General features: G+C 41.5%; 1 protein-coding gene across 1 annotated transcript in view; it reads right to left on the bottom strand.

Moving 5' to 3' along the window:
• Positions 1 to 15083, bottom strand: part of AP3S2 (adaptor related protein complex 3 subunit sigma 2) — a 53580-nt gene that overhangs the window by 27039 nt on the left and 11458 nt on the right. The window contains exon 4 of the mRNA XM_059179997.1: positions 6354 to 6425. Coding sequence (XP_059035980.1) covers positions 6354 to 6425 — 72 coding nt within the window. The remainder of the gene's footprint in view (positions 1 to 6353; positions 6426 to 15083) is intronic.

Raw genomic sequence — 15083 nt, 5'->3', positions numbered from 1 at the left:
GTGCTTTAGGTCAGAGAGCCAAGGTAAGGATAGATGATTTGAAGAAAGCCTCTCTAAGGAAGGAGGTGGAAGCAGTTTATTCTGTTAAGGAATTTTAATTTCCTAAACACCTTAAATTCATGTGAGAGGTATAGGATAGGAATGTCATATGTTCTGGTAGAGAAACTGAAAAGCTGCTACATGAGATGCCTTTTTCTTTTTTTTTTTTAACAAAAAGTCAACTTTTTTTTTTTTTTAAAAGAGATGCCTTTTTCTAAGAGTCAACTATGCTTCCCTCTTTCATGAGCACTGCTCTATCTTTCAGATACCAAAACTTCTAGGTTCCTGCCCATAAATTGATCCTGAAGCAAATGTCAGCTTTTCCTCTAAGAAAATAAGTGGGAAAAGAGTGGTAGTCATTAGTAACATTCAAAACTGTATCAGGTCCAACCTCCCACCCCCCAGCCCTGTCCCGGGTACATGGAATGAAGGCATTTCCCTAGCCATTTCAGTGTGGGCAAGTGACTTGCCAGACCAATGAAATGTCAGTCCAGCTGCAAGTACATGGTGAGGAGGATGTCATCAGCCTGAACACCCAAGTGACTATAGTGCAGAGAGACACCACAGCATGAGTGAAAAACCGGAGTTTCTGGAGTTATGTATAACCTCATCTACTTAGACTGATACAAACACCAAGCCTGACAAGGGTTCTCAACTAGGGATCAAGAAATTCTGGGTTTAAAGAAAAAAAAGAAATTCTGGGTTTTGCTTCAGAATAGGTCAACCCTCTCTTGGATCACAAAGGATAACACAAGAACAGTAAAACTGATCTCATTTCCAGACTTTAAGGGCACCCACAAAACAACAAAATAATATATAACATGTTTCAGCTGCAATATATCCAAGTAATATCATTAGTATTAAGCTTTACTGCGGACTACAATCCGGACAAACACTGGGTTTTATTGAAAAGGCAGGATAACAAACAGAGAGCTCTAAAGGTCAGCTTTTGCTATGTTGTATACACTATCATCCCAATGCCCTTAACCCCTTAACCATTAATAAGGAATGACTAAACAAAGCAAACAGGCTCTCGCAATTTCAAGTAGCAGACAATGAGGCAGTGCAAAGTTCAAGAAGTAAGGACTGTGAAGTAGTGCAGCAGACAGTAAGAGTGGTTTGGAGCAGTCTCGGCTTTTCTTTCTCTTTAAACAAAGTATAGTGATGTCAGAAATTTAAGAAATCGTCATTGCTAGTCTCTGCCAGTTGTTCTGAAAGGATAAGATATTGGCCTCTGAAAAATATTCTGCCACAAAATTCTTATCCATCAAGCATCAGCAGAGAAGGGCTCGGAATGCAATGGGACCAAAGGTTGGCCTAGGCTCCCTCCTCCCTCTTAGGCGTAAGCCAGAAAGACAGAGGTAGCCAGGGATGGTCAGCATGCCAACTAGGACCTCCTCAAGCACTAGAACTCAAACAGAATGTCTTATTCTTCTATGCCAAAACAGTAGCTTCTTCCGCACTAAAAACACACAAAGTATGTGTCCCCTCACTGTCTTCCATTTTTGGAGACCAGCAATCAGGATACCTGCTTCAACGTCACTAAGGTGTGGAGGGCCTTAAAGTTATCAGGGTGTGGAGGGCCTTAATGAGCCCGTTATCACAAGCTCTGTTCCCAGAAGGGACATTAAGAAAGCACCATCCTTTATGACATTTATGATCCTTTCATCTTGGGCTCAGCAGTTCATTCCAATTTTGAGCCCTCAGCATTTTCCCACTTCAGCAGTCTATACTTAGCAAGAGATTTTTAAATTCCATACTATGAGGTTTCTTGGCCTCAGACCCTCCCAAAAACATACGTTCCAACCCTCTTGAGACAGCCCATGGCAAACCCAAGTCCATAAAAAGCCTGGATAAACTCCTTTGATACAGCCACTGAATTGTGACTCTGATGACCAAATCCTCAAAGCCCAACTGAGTGCCAAATTCAGCTTTGCTGATGAGCGACTCGTAGATCAAAATGTTACGCTACCCATATGTTTTCGGGTTTTTTTTTCAAGATTTATTTATTTTTTTATTGGACAGAGAGAGAGAGATTACAAGTAAGCAGAGAGGCATCCCATATGGTTTTATTTGATCATAATTAACATCAATACCCAATTTAGTCATGACATTGAGCTATTTGGGTATCTCTGAAAGCAAAAGGGAATCAAATGCCCCAGGCAAAATAAGTTCTAAACGGCACAGTCTGGATTGAAGACTACTCCAGAGACTGTGAAATTAGACTTCACCCAGCCTGTAGCAGCTTAAACCATGAACAACCTAATGAGTCTAGGTAGATGGCAATCCTTGGAACGCTCACCGTGAAGATTAACCTCACTCAGGTACCATGCTGGAATTGGTGAGGGAGACAGGGCAAACACAAAGATAAGGATAATCTAATCAAGCATGGAAAACACACAAGCTTATATAAACTAAGTAACATATGGCCAGAAATAGCACTCTACATGGTCCATAGAGATCATCATAGCCCAGGGTGATGAGGACAAGCTTTAGGACAGTAGGATTCGAGCTGAGCCTGAATGACAGGCTGGATTCAGTTACAAAAAGATGTGAAAGGCAATTCAGGCAGAGGCTCTGAGCAGGAATTACAACGTGACTAAGACTGGTCCAGTCAAGCTGTAGCAGAGGTTATCTGGCAAGAAGAAATGGTAAACAAGGCCAAGATAGAATAGGGACAACTGTAGACAGCCTCGAATGCCTGGCCAGGGGGTCAAGGCTTGATAACAGGACCAAAACTGGTCTGTGCTCAAGGGAGCAGATAGTCTAATGTGGGCTTTGGGGAGGGGGGGATAATAAATTAAAAAAAAAAAAAAAAATAGGGGCGCCTGGGTGGCTCAGTGGATTAAAGCCTCTGCCTTCAGCTCAGGTCATGATCCCAGGGTCCTGGGATCGAGCCCCGCATCGGGCTCTCTGCTCGGTGGCGAGCCTGCTTCTCTCCTCTCACTCTGCCTACCTCTCTGCCTGCTTGTGATCTCTGTCTGTCAAATAAATAAATAAATAAATAATCTTTAAAAAAAAAAAAAAGATATATATATATAAATAATTCCCACCTGCAGGATCAACAAGAAGGAAGAAGAAGTAAGGTTAGAAAACCTGACAGACACAACTGAAATCAAGAGGCACCATAAGTAAAGACAGTGCTTGACCCATAGTTGGAATCGGTGTTAAAAATATAAATGACATTAGGGGTGCCTGGGTGGCTCAGTGGGATAAGCCTCTGCCTTCAGACCAGGTCATAATCTCAGAGTCCTGGGATTGAGCCCCACATTGGGCTCTCTGCTCAGCCGGAGGCCTGCTTCCTCCTCTCTCTCTGCCTGCCACTCTGCCTACTTATGATCTCTCTCTCTGTGTGTGTCAAATAAATAAATTAAAAAAAAAAATGACATTAGTGGGGGAAGGGAGGAAATTTAAATACAAACTATATTTTGAAAAATAGTATTTTTTGATGTTAGACTTCAACTATGTTAATTATGCTGTGGTTAATTTATTGCATTAATTACAGAATTATGCGCAACATATAAGACAATGTCCTTGCTCTCAGGAGATGTCTGCTAAAGTATTTAGGGATGAGAGGTCATGACATCTGCAACGAACTCGGATGGGTCGAGAAGAAAACCATATATGCATATAGAGAGATGTAAAAGCAAGTGTACAAATGTTAATAACTGGTGAATATTAAGAATAGATTTAAGGAGTCTACGGAGAGAAATGACAGGTTTTAGCAACTGACTGGCTATTCCTAGCAAAGAAGCGGGAGGCAAAGTTTTGAGGTTTTGAGTGCACTCGCCAGAGGATGGTGGCTGCACCAGTGGAAAAGGGAGGCTGGAGGAAGAAACGGTTTTCAGGAGACAAGGCCAAACCTGGCTCTGGATAAAAAGTGGCGGGAAGAAGTGAGATGCTGGAATGAGAGGAGGGAGAAATGCCTCCAGCAACGGGAAATACAGGCATGGGACTCAGGCCATCCTGGACTAGAAATGACAAGTTTGGGAATGACCCAGACGGATAATTTAAATAAGACAACAGGATGAGATCTAGGCTAGAAACAGGAGTGCGAGAAGAGTGAGTTAAGAGATGACTGACGACATAAGTTAGAGACAGAAGTGGGAAGAGAGTAAGAGCCGAAAGGGTTCTGTGTAACAGAAGCACCGGTGGAAAAAGGACTACGAAGGCAGTACTTCATGAAGAATCGGTAGCACTGAATGCTGCAGAAACCATCCAGAAGGTGATACTGGCAAACAGGATTAGGAAATTATAGTGCCTTTTGGGTGAGAATGAAAACCAGGAGACAGGGCTCCAGAAAGGGAACAGATGAAGCAGAAATGCAAGACTGGATGTGAATCACTCACGCACTCAAGATGTTCACCTTAAATGCAAGACTGGAGATGAGACACCAGTTAAAAGGACGGCAAGAAGCAAGGGAACAGGTGGGTTCTGTGAGAGACAGCGGCCCCAGGAGAAGGAACAGATACAGACAGCTCCGAGTCACTGTGGTGTATGGTGGGGAGAGACAGGAAGGGATCTGGCTCTCCACATGGGATGAAACACACTTTTCTTTAAGCCAGGAAGAAAGGGAGGGCGAGGAGGTAAGGAGACTTAGGATAGAGAGGTTTCTTCAGTCCAGAAGGATGGAGTTCAAGGTGACATTCCTATTGTCTTCTGACAGGTCCTTTGCCTACCTAGCCCTAGAAGGTAAGCCTGAATTAGCAACCTATGCGAGTTCTATGTGAGGGCAAGGACAAGCCTGAGGTGGAACTAAAAAAAGTCACCTGCTGAAAGACACCTTCCACACTATAAAGGTGAGCCGGGTGAGGCCCTGGCTCCTTGCGCCATCACTTTCCAAAGATCTCAGGGAATCTGGAGGCTAATTTCCTGATGTCACATGAGCAACTAAAAATAGACAGGTTATAAACTGTGAAAGGAATCTGCAGCAGCAGCAAACTATTTTATGGAACTTACTTAAAGATAAGACACAGGAGAAAGAACAACATTTTGTTGGCTTTTTATTTCCTTTTAAAGCCACGCCCACTGGCAGAGAGGGACACTGGGTTTGACCTATGGCTCTCCTTAAAGGAAATTACAAGACAGCACCTTGAACAATTGACAAGCTCAAAGCAACTCTAAATGCTTGCGAAGAGGAGGTGAAGAGGTCTCTGAAGTTTCTAAGATTCTTTCACATGGAAAGGGAGAGTGACCTCCTCAAAAGCACCAGTGAGCTCTGCCTTGAGCCTACTGGGGAGCTCCAAGGGAAGTATATCTGGCAAGAATGGGCTTCTGTGATTCTCTTGTACCAGGCTGCTCAGGGAGTCTCAGCACTAAGCTAGCTGTTAGAGAGAAAACGTCACTCACTCCAACATCCAACCTTAAGAATGCACTCACTGCACTCGCCCGGAGACAGTCATCCACATCTCAGGAGGGTTAACGGAGACAGAAGATCCTCCTGAAAAATGACAAGAAAGTCCTCCAGACAGCAATGCTAGCGATGATGGATCTAAAAACAACTACCTCGTTGAGATGAAAATAGAGTAAAAAGGATTATGGCTTAGCAATGAGTTGTAGTCTCCTAAAAAATCATTCGCTTTCTCCAAGGGCCATGGGACATGGTAAAAACCAGTTGAAGGAAACGAGGAACTTGTCCAAGGTCAATAGCACTGGACACGGCATGAGCCCAGCTGGATAAAATACATGTGGCAGGTCCTATCCCCTTGCTGGCTATCTCCCACCTTTAACTTGGCACAGGGGGACAAGAGGCCATGTCAAAGTGATGCCAGCAGCACAAATCTGAGAACGTGTACTTTGTACTTCAATTCTGCCCAACAGTCTGCTTCCCTACAGAATACCACCTGACCTCGAACGATGTTATAAATGTCTGAGTCACTCTGTTCCTCTTTGGGAAAATAATAACCTTTACTAGCTAGGTCAAAGACCCTACATCATGATTCTTCCAAAGCTTCACTGTCACCGGATTATGCCAAGGGAACTCATTTTACAATCAACATAAAACAACTTCTCACTCCACTAATGTGGCAGTCAAGCATCATAGTGACATCACTGCTCTCTACCAAGAAAAAAAGTATGTCTATAAAAACATGAACGATGACATAGGCCGAGTAATCTCATGTGTGTGTTAAAACTGGTAACAGATCTTAGCAAAACGCTCCCAAAACTATTAAACTTCAGTTATTAAGTGAAACACAACATCTGGGACTACTCCCAGAGTAAAAAGCCACAAAAAGAACATAAAGGTGTAGAGGCAGATAGAAATAACCTAGGCTTTTAGTTTTCTAGTAACCCTGGTTAGGGAGAGAAGGTACCTTATCCATATGGAAGATCAAATCCAATTCACAAACATTTTCAAAACACTTATCCAGGGTCTCCACAAAAACCTAGGAAATAAGGAAAAACAGATCAAGAAACAGGAACATATTCACATCTTCATAAATGTCACATTTGAAAGCACAGGGGGGCAGTCACAATACTACTTACCTTATGATAAATCTCAAAACAAACCAAAAAACTACCAGCTTTAGGCAATCACCCTACCTACCCCAATTTAAGGGGCACAGTCAAGGACAAAACAATCTTGTTTTTAGTATAGCAATACAACCAGCGGCAGACACATGGGGTTTTCTTTCCCCCTCTATAAGGTGCTAATTTTCACAGAAAAATAACAAACTGAAATACCACCTGCTTGCAGTCCTTTCCGCAGGCCTTTGTGTATACACACTAAAAAGTTTTTACTATTACAGTGTTATCATAGTTTTGTTCTGTTAATTCCAATTAACATTAACTTCAAAACACTTTTCCATGAATCACTTAACATACTCACAACTTTGTTTTTAACTTATATAACATTTAAACAGGAAAGTATACAAATGATAAGAGTCCAGCTTAATGAATTTTCAGAATGAACCTATCACGTAGCCAACCACCATCCAGATATTGCAATGGAATACTCCCAGCTCCTAGATGCTCTCTTTATGCGCCTTCAGACAAAATCCCCCTCCAAAGGTAGCCACCATCCTGATTCCTATCATCACAGTTTGGTTCTGCCTGTCTGTGAATTTACACAGGTGTCAACATACAACATGGACTCTCTCGTCTGACTTCTTTCATTCAACAGTGCTGGTGAATTCCTCCATGTTACTCCATGTCATAAAAGCTTGTTCATATTCACTGCTGCATAGTATTTCACAGAAATATTTATGCATTCTCCTACAGATGGGACATCTGAGTTGTTAGCTTCTGACTAGCTCTAAACTAAGAGAAATGGGGCTGCCTTGGTGGCTCAGTCAGTTAAGCATCTGCCTTCAGCTCAGGTCATGATCCCAAGGTCCCGGGATCAAACCCTGAGTCCGGCTCCCTGCTCAATGGGAAGCCTGCTTCTCTCCTGCTTTCCCTGCTTGTGTTCCCTCTCTTGCTGTCTCTCTGTCAAATAAATAAGTAAAATCTTTTAAAAAAATAGAAATGGAAATCCTATTTCTAGCACATTTGGAAAACTCTTTGACATTATTTATATTATTTATTTACTTATTATTTATTCTTATTTTATTGTATCAGCAATTCTACACCTATGTACATACCCAACAGAAATGCATATATATATATATGCATATGCCAAAAGACACATATCGTAATTTCACAACAGCACTATCCATAACTCTTTACATTTTTACCGGGGGGGAACATTTTTCTGTAGAGGTAACATACTTGCATAGGACTTTATTTTCAATCCCTGTGCTGGGTACTCAGTGAGCCCTTACCATCTAGCAACCCAATTCCCTCAGTTTCGAAAAATTTTATCATATACTTTAGTTGAGAATTTCCCCCTTTTCCTGTTCCTAATCTTTCTTTTTGGAGCTGCTTCTACTAAGGTACTAGACCTCGTCATTTTCTGATCCTTTCCCTTCCAGTTTTCGCTCCGGTCTTTAATTTCTAAGAGAATATTTTGTTCCAACTTTCTTATTTAGTTTTTTTAAATTTTACTTCCCAGCAGCTTAAAGATAGGGGTTTGTTTGTTTTATCATTCTCCTTCCTTTTATGGTCTCTACTTCCTCTACATTGCTTTTTACGGTTTGTTCACTTTAGTCTCCACATTCCATGTTACAGGCTTTCCTCAGATTACTGATTATCCTTGTTTGTTTGTTTTTTTTATTTGTAAGAATCAAAGGCTCACTGGAAGCTCTGCAACCCTAGCTGTCTGCTGGGGACCCTCCCCTTCATCCCTTTAGGCCTTTTTATTCCTTCCCCTCAGACTGCTCCGATTTCTCAAGAGAGATTTTACAACCTGCAGCCTGAAGACGGAAAGACTAGCTATCTGAAATTTGGGAGCTGAGTGGCGGCAAAAGGCTAGGAAGTCAGTATACAACATTCACAAGGCACACATTCATCTGATCCTCCAGCTGTGTACCATCAACCATGTTTGGTGTCCCCCAAAGCAGAGACCCGGAAGTAGGGCAAGGACTTAGGGATCTAACGGGAGCTCAGGCAGCTTTCCCTGCCCACTCTGCGCCACACCCAGCGGCTGTGCTGCCAGCTCTGTGCCTCGTGAGGCTTCTTCGCAGTGTAGCAGCTTGGCCGTCAGCCTTCTCTACTGCTGGCCCAGGATGTGGCTTCCCTGGACTTGCTAAGTCAATTACCATATTCTTTCCTCCGTTCAAAAGTTCCTTGCTATTGTTTACTCTCCTGTTCTGTCCTTGTGTGTCTGTGTCGGTGTGTCCTCTAGTTTTAGAGGAAAAAAAATTAACTTAGAAGTGTGGAAGTTCCCAATAGGACTTAAAAAAAAAAAAGAAGAAACTGACAAAGTCAAAATTCTTAACAGAAAATAAACCGTGAAAATACTCTGCCAAGAATGTTTAGAAAAACATTTGACTAGACATCAAAATTCATTGCAAAGCCCTGGTCATTAAAATAGAAAAATAGGGGCGCCTGGGTGGCTCAGTGGGTTAACCCTCTGCCTTCGGCTCAGGTCATGATCTCAGGGTCCTGGGATCAAGCCCCACATCGGGTTCTCTGCTCAGCAAGGAGCCTGCTCCCCCCCCGCCCCCGCCTGCCTCTTTGCCTACTTGTGGTCTCTGTCTTTCAAATAAATAAAATAAAATCTTTTAAAAAATAAATAAATAAAATAGTAAAATACAGGGGCGCCTGGGTGGCTCAGTGGGTTAGAGCCTCTGTCTCAGCTCAGGTCGTGATCCAGGGCTCTGGGCCCTGCCTCAGACTCTCTGCTCACCTGGAAGCCTGCTTCCCCCCCATCTCTCTGCCTGCCTCTCTGCCTACTGGTGATCTCTATCAAATAAATAAGCAAAATAAAAAATAAATAAATAAAATAGTAAAATACTAAGATAGAAATAAAATATGGATTGATGGACAGGATATAAAATACTTAAACAGGGTGCCTGGGTGGCTCAGTTGGTTAAGAGTCTATCTTCAGTTTGGGTTACAGTTCCAGGGTCCTGGGACTGACCCCCAAGTTGGGCTCCCTACTCAGTAGGGAGTCTGCTTCTCCCCCTGTCTCTGCCTCTCCCCCTGCTCGTGTTCGCTCTCTAATAAATAAGATCTTTAATAAATAAATAATAGATAAATAAATAAAATGCTGAAACATATACATGTGTATAAGAAAATATATTCTTCTCCCCCTACCAGATGTGATAAATCATTTTAATTATTATCAAAGGCATAATCCACTTTTGGAAATTTGTTAAAAGGTTAAAATTCGGGGGCGCCTGGGTGGCTCAGTGGGTTAAGCCGCTGCCTTCGGCTCAGGTCATGATCTCAGGGTCCTGGGATCGAGTCCCACATCGGGCTCTCTGCTCAGCGGGGAGCCTGCTTCCTCCTCTCTCTGACTGCCTCTCTGCCTACTTGTGATCTCTCTCTGTCAAATAAATAAATAAAATCTTTAAAAAAAAAAAAAAAAAAAAAAAAGGTTAAAATTCATACAAAACCTGCCATAAATTAATACAAATGTAGATTAAATGCATCATATCTATCTCTTATAGCAATACCTTCCATAAACAAGTAAAGGTGGGCTTTTGCTTTAATGCTAAACAAAGCTGGCCCTAGAATTCTATGCAATTCTAAACAAAATGAATTATCTGAAATTATTTTCCACTTATTGTGAACCTCAATAAACTAAATTCAAAAGCAAATCATGATAAAATCTACCACCGTCTTGAATTCTGCAGTCTTAAGAATTTCAGACAAGCTATGCTGAAAAGCCACTGCTGGTAAGCCCAATGAAGGATGGGACACATCATAGGCACTCTGGGTTTTGAAACTTAAGAAAATTAAGAAGCTGATTTTGTGTGTAATACTTTTAGATGCACTCTAGGAAGACCAAAACCATGAAAGCCCTAACAGTCTGTGGAAAAGTCACTGCAGCCTACTGTCGCCAGGCTGCCTCCATGCCTAGAGCTCCCACACCCTGTGTCATATTCGTGTAGCCTCCAGCGGTTGGCATTCCCAAATCCTCCTCCTCTCCCTCTACCATGCAAGCCTCCTCCTCTTCCCTGTCCTACAAGGTGGGGGCACTTCATTGTACATGGGGCTTCTCATGCCAAGAAAATCCAAATTTTTTTAAGGTTTTTTTTTTAGTTATTGGGGGGGGGGGGGAGATTACAGAGGGAGAAGAGGACTCCCTGCCAACCAGAGGCCCTGAGATCATGACCTAAGCCCAAGGCAGACGCTTAACTGACTGAGTCACTCTGGCACCCCAAGAAAATACAATTTTGACAAAGGTGATATTTTGAGTTGGTGGGGGAAAGATGCACTGGTTGACAGTGTTGGGACAAACGGCTTTCCTTCAGGGGGAAAAATTAAAGGTAGTTACCTATTCCAAAACAGACATAAAATACCTTACAGGTGTTACTAAGTGTAAAAAACAAACTAAAAAAGCAATGGCAAAGCCCCTTTGCGCCTCTCAGGTCTCTCATGGGAATGGATTCAGTCTGTGGGAAGCTTCTGGGTGGCTGGTATTGTTAAAAGTGCTGCCCCAGCAGCTAGGACTCTGGAGTAAGATGCCCAGAGCATATGTGAGGAAAGGGAGACCATTATTTCTCAGCATCACTGTGCCAAGGGGTTGTTTTTACTAGAGAGGGTTAATGAAATTAAGATTAGCGTATTAGCTGCCTTGAGCTGACATAACAAAATAGCACAGGCTGTGTGACTTAAACAACAAAAATTTATTTTCTTAGTGTTGGAAGCCAGTAATCCCAGATCGAGGTCTGGCAGGACTGGTTCTGATGAGGGCTCTCCTCCTAGCTCACAGTCAGCCACCTTCTTGCTGTGTCTTTGATGGTGATGAGAATTTCTTTGGTTTGTGCACGTGGAAAGACAGAAATCTATAGTATCTCTTCCTGTCTTATAAGAACACAAGTTGTTTGGGATCAGAGCACCACGCTTATAAACTCATTTAACCATAATAACGTCCTTAAAAGCACCATCTCTAAATATAGGCAAAGTGGGGGTTAAGGCCTCACCATATAAATTTGAGGGGATGCAATTTAGTCAGTAATAACTGGATTCTCAAATAGACCAATAAAACAGAATGAGATGAAATAGCTCCAGAAAAGCTATCCCCAGATAAAGATTAAAAAAAGAGCAGTCAGAGGTATGTTTCTCCTAGAGCCTCAAGATATCATCATTTGAGATCATGATCAAGATCAAAAGAACATGAAAGTCAGATAATGTAGGAAGAAAATGCAGGAGCCAGAGAAGAAGCAGAGTATGCTAATGTATGAAAAAAATAAAGAAGCTACAGATGCAGAGAGCAAAATAATAAGATATGTATCTAAAAATAAATCCTCTAAGAAATACAAATTTGAGAAACATATTGACAAAGAACATTCTTCTTATAAAGTAAAGGAGAGATTAAATATATCTGAAAATGGTGAGGACAGACACAAACACAAAGAAATTAAGTCACTGAGAGGCAGAAGTCATTCAAGACCGAAGTCTCATTAAAGGCATCATTACAGTAGAAGCAAGGAGTGGAAATGTCTCAATCCAGGAACAGATACAGAAGTCATAATCCAGAAGCAGAGAGAGGAAGAAACCATGATCCAGAAGCAGGGGAAACACTGTGGATCAGATCTGGTTCCTGCTCACCAACAGGTATAGGGGTAGAAGCAGGAGCAACGCTAGAGGAGATGTCAAGATATAGAGAAGACAATGGAAAAACCAAGAAGAGTTAACAGAAGTTTAACTCAGACTCCTAGTCTACCTCTCTTCAGAGACAGAAATAGCAACGAGTGCACAAAAAGCTTTAGCTAGGGAGCTGGAAAGGGCAGAGGCTAGAAATTAAAAGAGCAAGAAAAGGAAACTGCTTAAAACAAAAACAAGAATTAACCACAGGTATGGGAGGCTCTGTTCTCAATGCTGTGGCTCTGTAGGCAGTGCAGCGAGCTCCCCTTGTCCATGGTGGTGCACCCCTAGACCCCTGTGGGTGCTAAAACCATGGGTAGTACTTAACCCTGTAGAGACTATGTCCTATATGCACACACCTATGATGGTTTAGTTTATGAGGCCTACTAAGAGATTAACAATAAAAAAACTACAACAATTATAACAATATATTGTAATTAAAAGTTACATAATGTGGTCTCTCTCTCTCTCTCAATATCTTACTGTTCTGTACCACCCTTCTTGTGATGACAAGATGAGAACATGCCTGATGGTGAGATGAAGTGAGGTCAGTGATGAACGCACTGCAACGTAGCATCAGGCTACTACTGACCCTCTGATAAGTCAGAAGGAGGACATGCCTCTGGGTCTTGGCTGAGCTGGTAACTGAAGCACGGAAAGTGAAGCCGTGCATTAAGGGGGACTACTCTGACACCTAAGACAGCTATGGCTCAGATGTTAGCCCAAATTAATATTTTTCAGAGACGAGAATGGTCTTACCTAGCTATTACAACCCTGCAATTGTGAATCCAGTGAAACCTGCTGAACAAGGGAAAAAAAAGAAGGCACTGTAGCAAGGCAAGAGAGAAGGGGATGATTCCATGCCTGCTTACATACAGAGTTAAGCTGAATTTTGAAAATAAGAACCAAAACATCCAATTTAGAAAAGTAAATGATATTGTTAAGTGAAGATGAAGTTGGAGAGAGCTGAGCTGATGATGAAGGAAGTCCCAAGCCTAAGCAACAGGAAGAAGTAAGGTTGACTATAGAACATGGGGATTAGGAATGCTGACCCTACTCCACTTCCCACATAATCCAAAATCCATCTATAACTTGACTCCCCCCAAACTTAACTACTAATAGCCTACAGCTGGTAGCTGGAAGCCTTACCAATAACACAGTCAACACACATTTTGCACGTTATATGTATTATACACTGTACTATTACAATAAAGTAAGCTAAAGGAAATATGTTATTAAGGAGATCATAAGGAAAATATATAGTACTGCACTGTATTTATTGAAAAATATCCATGTATACGTGGACCTAGCACAGTTCAAGGGTCAACTGTATTTGGAAATCTAGTATGAAATGGCAAGATTGTAATGGATTCACTTTGAAAAAGATCACACTTCTAATGTTCTGGACTTTAAAAACTTCTTGTTCTGAGGTCAGGTGCTTGTTCACAGGAGGGCTAGCATTCCAGCTTGCGTGGGTATCACACTGACTTTAATTTATTGAAAAATAAGATCCTTATTACAAAAAAAGTAGTAACTATGTGACGCAATAACAGGCATTAGCCAATGCTCAGTGGTAATCATTTTGCAATATATAAGTGTATCAAAACAACAGACTGTACACTTTAAACCTGCGCAACACTATATCCATCAATTATATCTCAATAAGGCTGGGAGAAAATCATTTTTATAAAAATCAAATCAGTGACACTAGTATTACTGTTGTAATCAGGCTAAACCTCCTTCCATTAAACTTTCCAAGAAAAATTTTTTATTCCATGAATTCTAATTTTTAAATAAATAAAAGCTGCAGGTGGGATAAAATTTCATACATGGATTATTTATGTCATCCTGGGTACTTTTATACTTAACTTCTTACAGTTATTTTCATCTCTTGAAACATGAAAGAAATGTTATACAGATGTTCTGTAGACTATCTGGCTATTTTCTACCTAATCCAGCGCAGATGAACTGGGTGGTCATGGTGATAAAAAAGGTTTTCTCAGGAGAACAAATACTGTTAAAATGGCCATACCACCCAAAGAAATCCACACACTTAATGCAATCCTCATCAAACACCAACAGCATTTTCACAGAACTAGAACACAAACAATTCTAAAATTTGTATGTATATTAGGACCTTCTTTGGAAAAAAAAAAAAAAAAGCAACAACAAAACTTGCACGTAAGATCTGAAAGAAGAAATTAATAAATGGAAGAAAATGTGGTTTTTAATTCATTTCTAAGCATAAATCCAACAGAGACTTTTGGGACCATTACAAATTATTCAAGAATGTAACAGCTGAACAGACGGTTATAAATTATAAATATCAGAGAATATATTTAAAAAGAATTGCACCCACGGGGAGTAACTGGTCTTACCGAGTATCTGAACCTACATTAAAAACAGTAAGACAGTGTGCAACTCATGCAGAAAGAGAAACACAACTCAGTGAGACAGAATGATGAGTAAAAACAAAGACTAAATTATGGTTATTCAACTGACCTTAGTGAGTGGCTATCACATGCTAGACACATACCATTCTACCCTGGGACTACCTCAGTCAACAAGTTGTGCTCTCGCCAGGCTTATGTTCCAGGTGTGGGAAGAATAAGGCATATAAATAAGATCTTTTCTATTGTCCTAAGTGCCCTGAAGGAAATGAGCAGGACGATGGGACGGGGGTTACTTCATGAAAGTCTCAGAAGATCCACATTTGAGCTGAGTCATGAATGATAAAAAGAGTCATCTGAAGAGCTCATGAGGAAAAGAACTTACGTAAAAGCATTCTAGGGGCCCCTGGGTGGCTCAGTGGGTTAAGACTCTGCCTTCGGCTCAGGTCGTGATCTCAGGGTCCTGGGATCGAGCCCCACATCGGGCTCTCTGCTCAGCAGGGAGCCTGCTTCCTC

This window comes from Mustela lutreola, chromosome 7, assembly GCF_030435805.1.
Source record: "Mustela lutreola isolate mMusLut2 chromosome 7, mMusLut2.pri, whole genome shotgun sequence".
NCBI classification, from domain to species: Eukaryota; Metazoa; Chordata; class Mammalia; order Carnivora; family Mustelidae; genus Mustela; species Mustela lutreola.
Note: the sequence above shows the minus strand (reverse complement) of the source record. Positions and strands in the feature narration are given on the sequence as shown.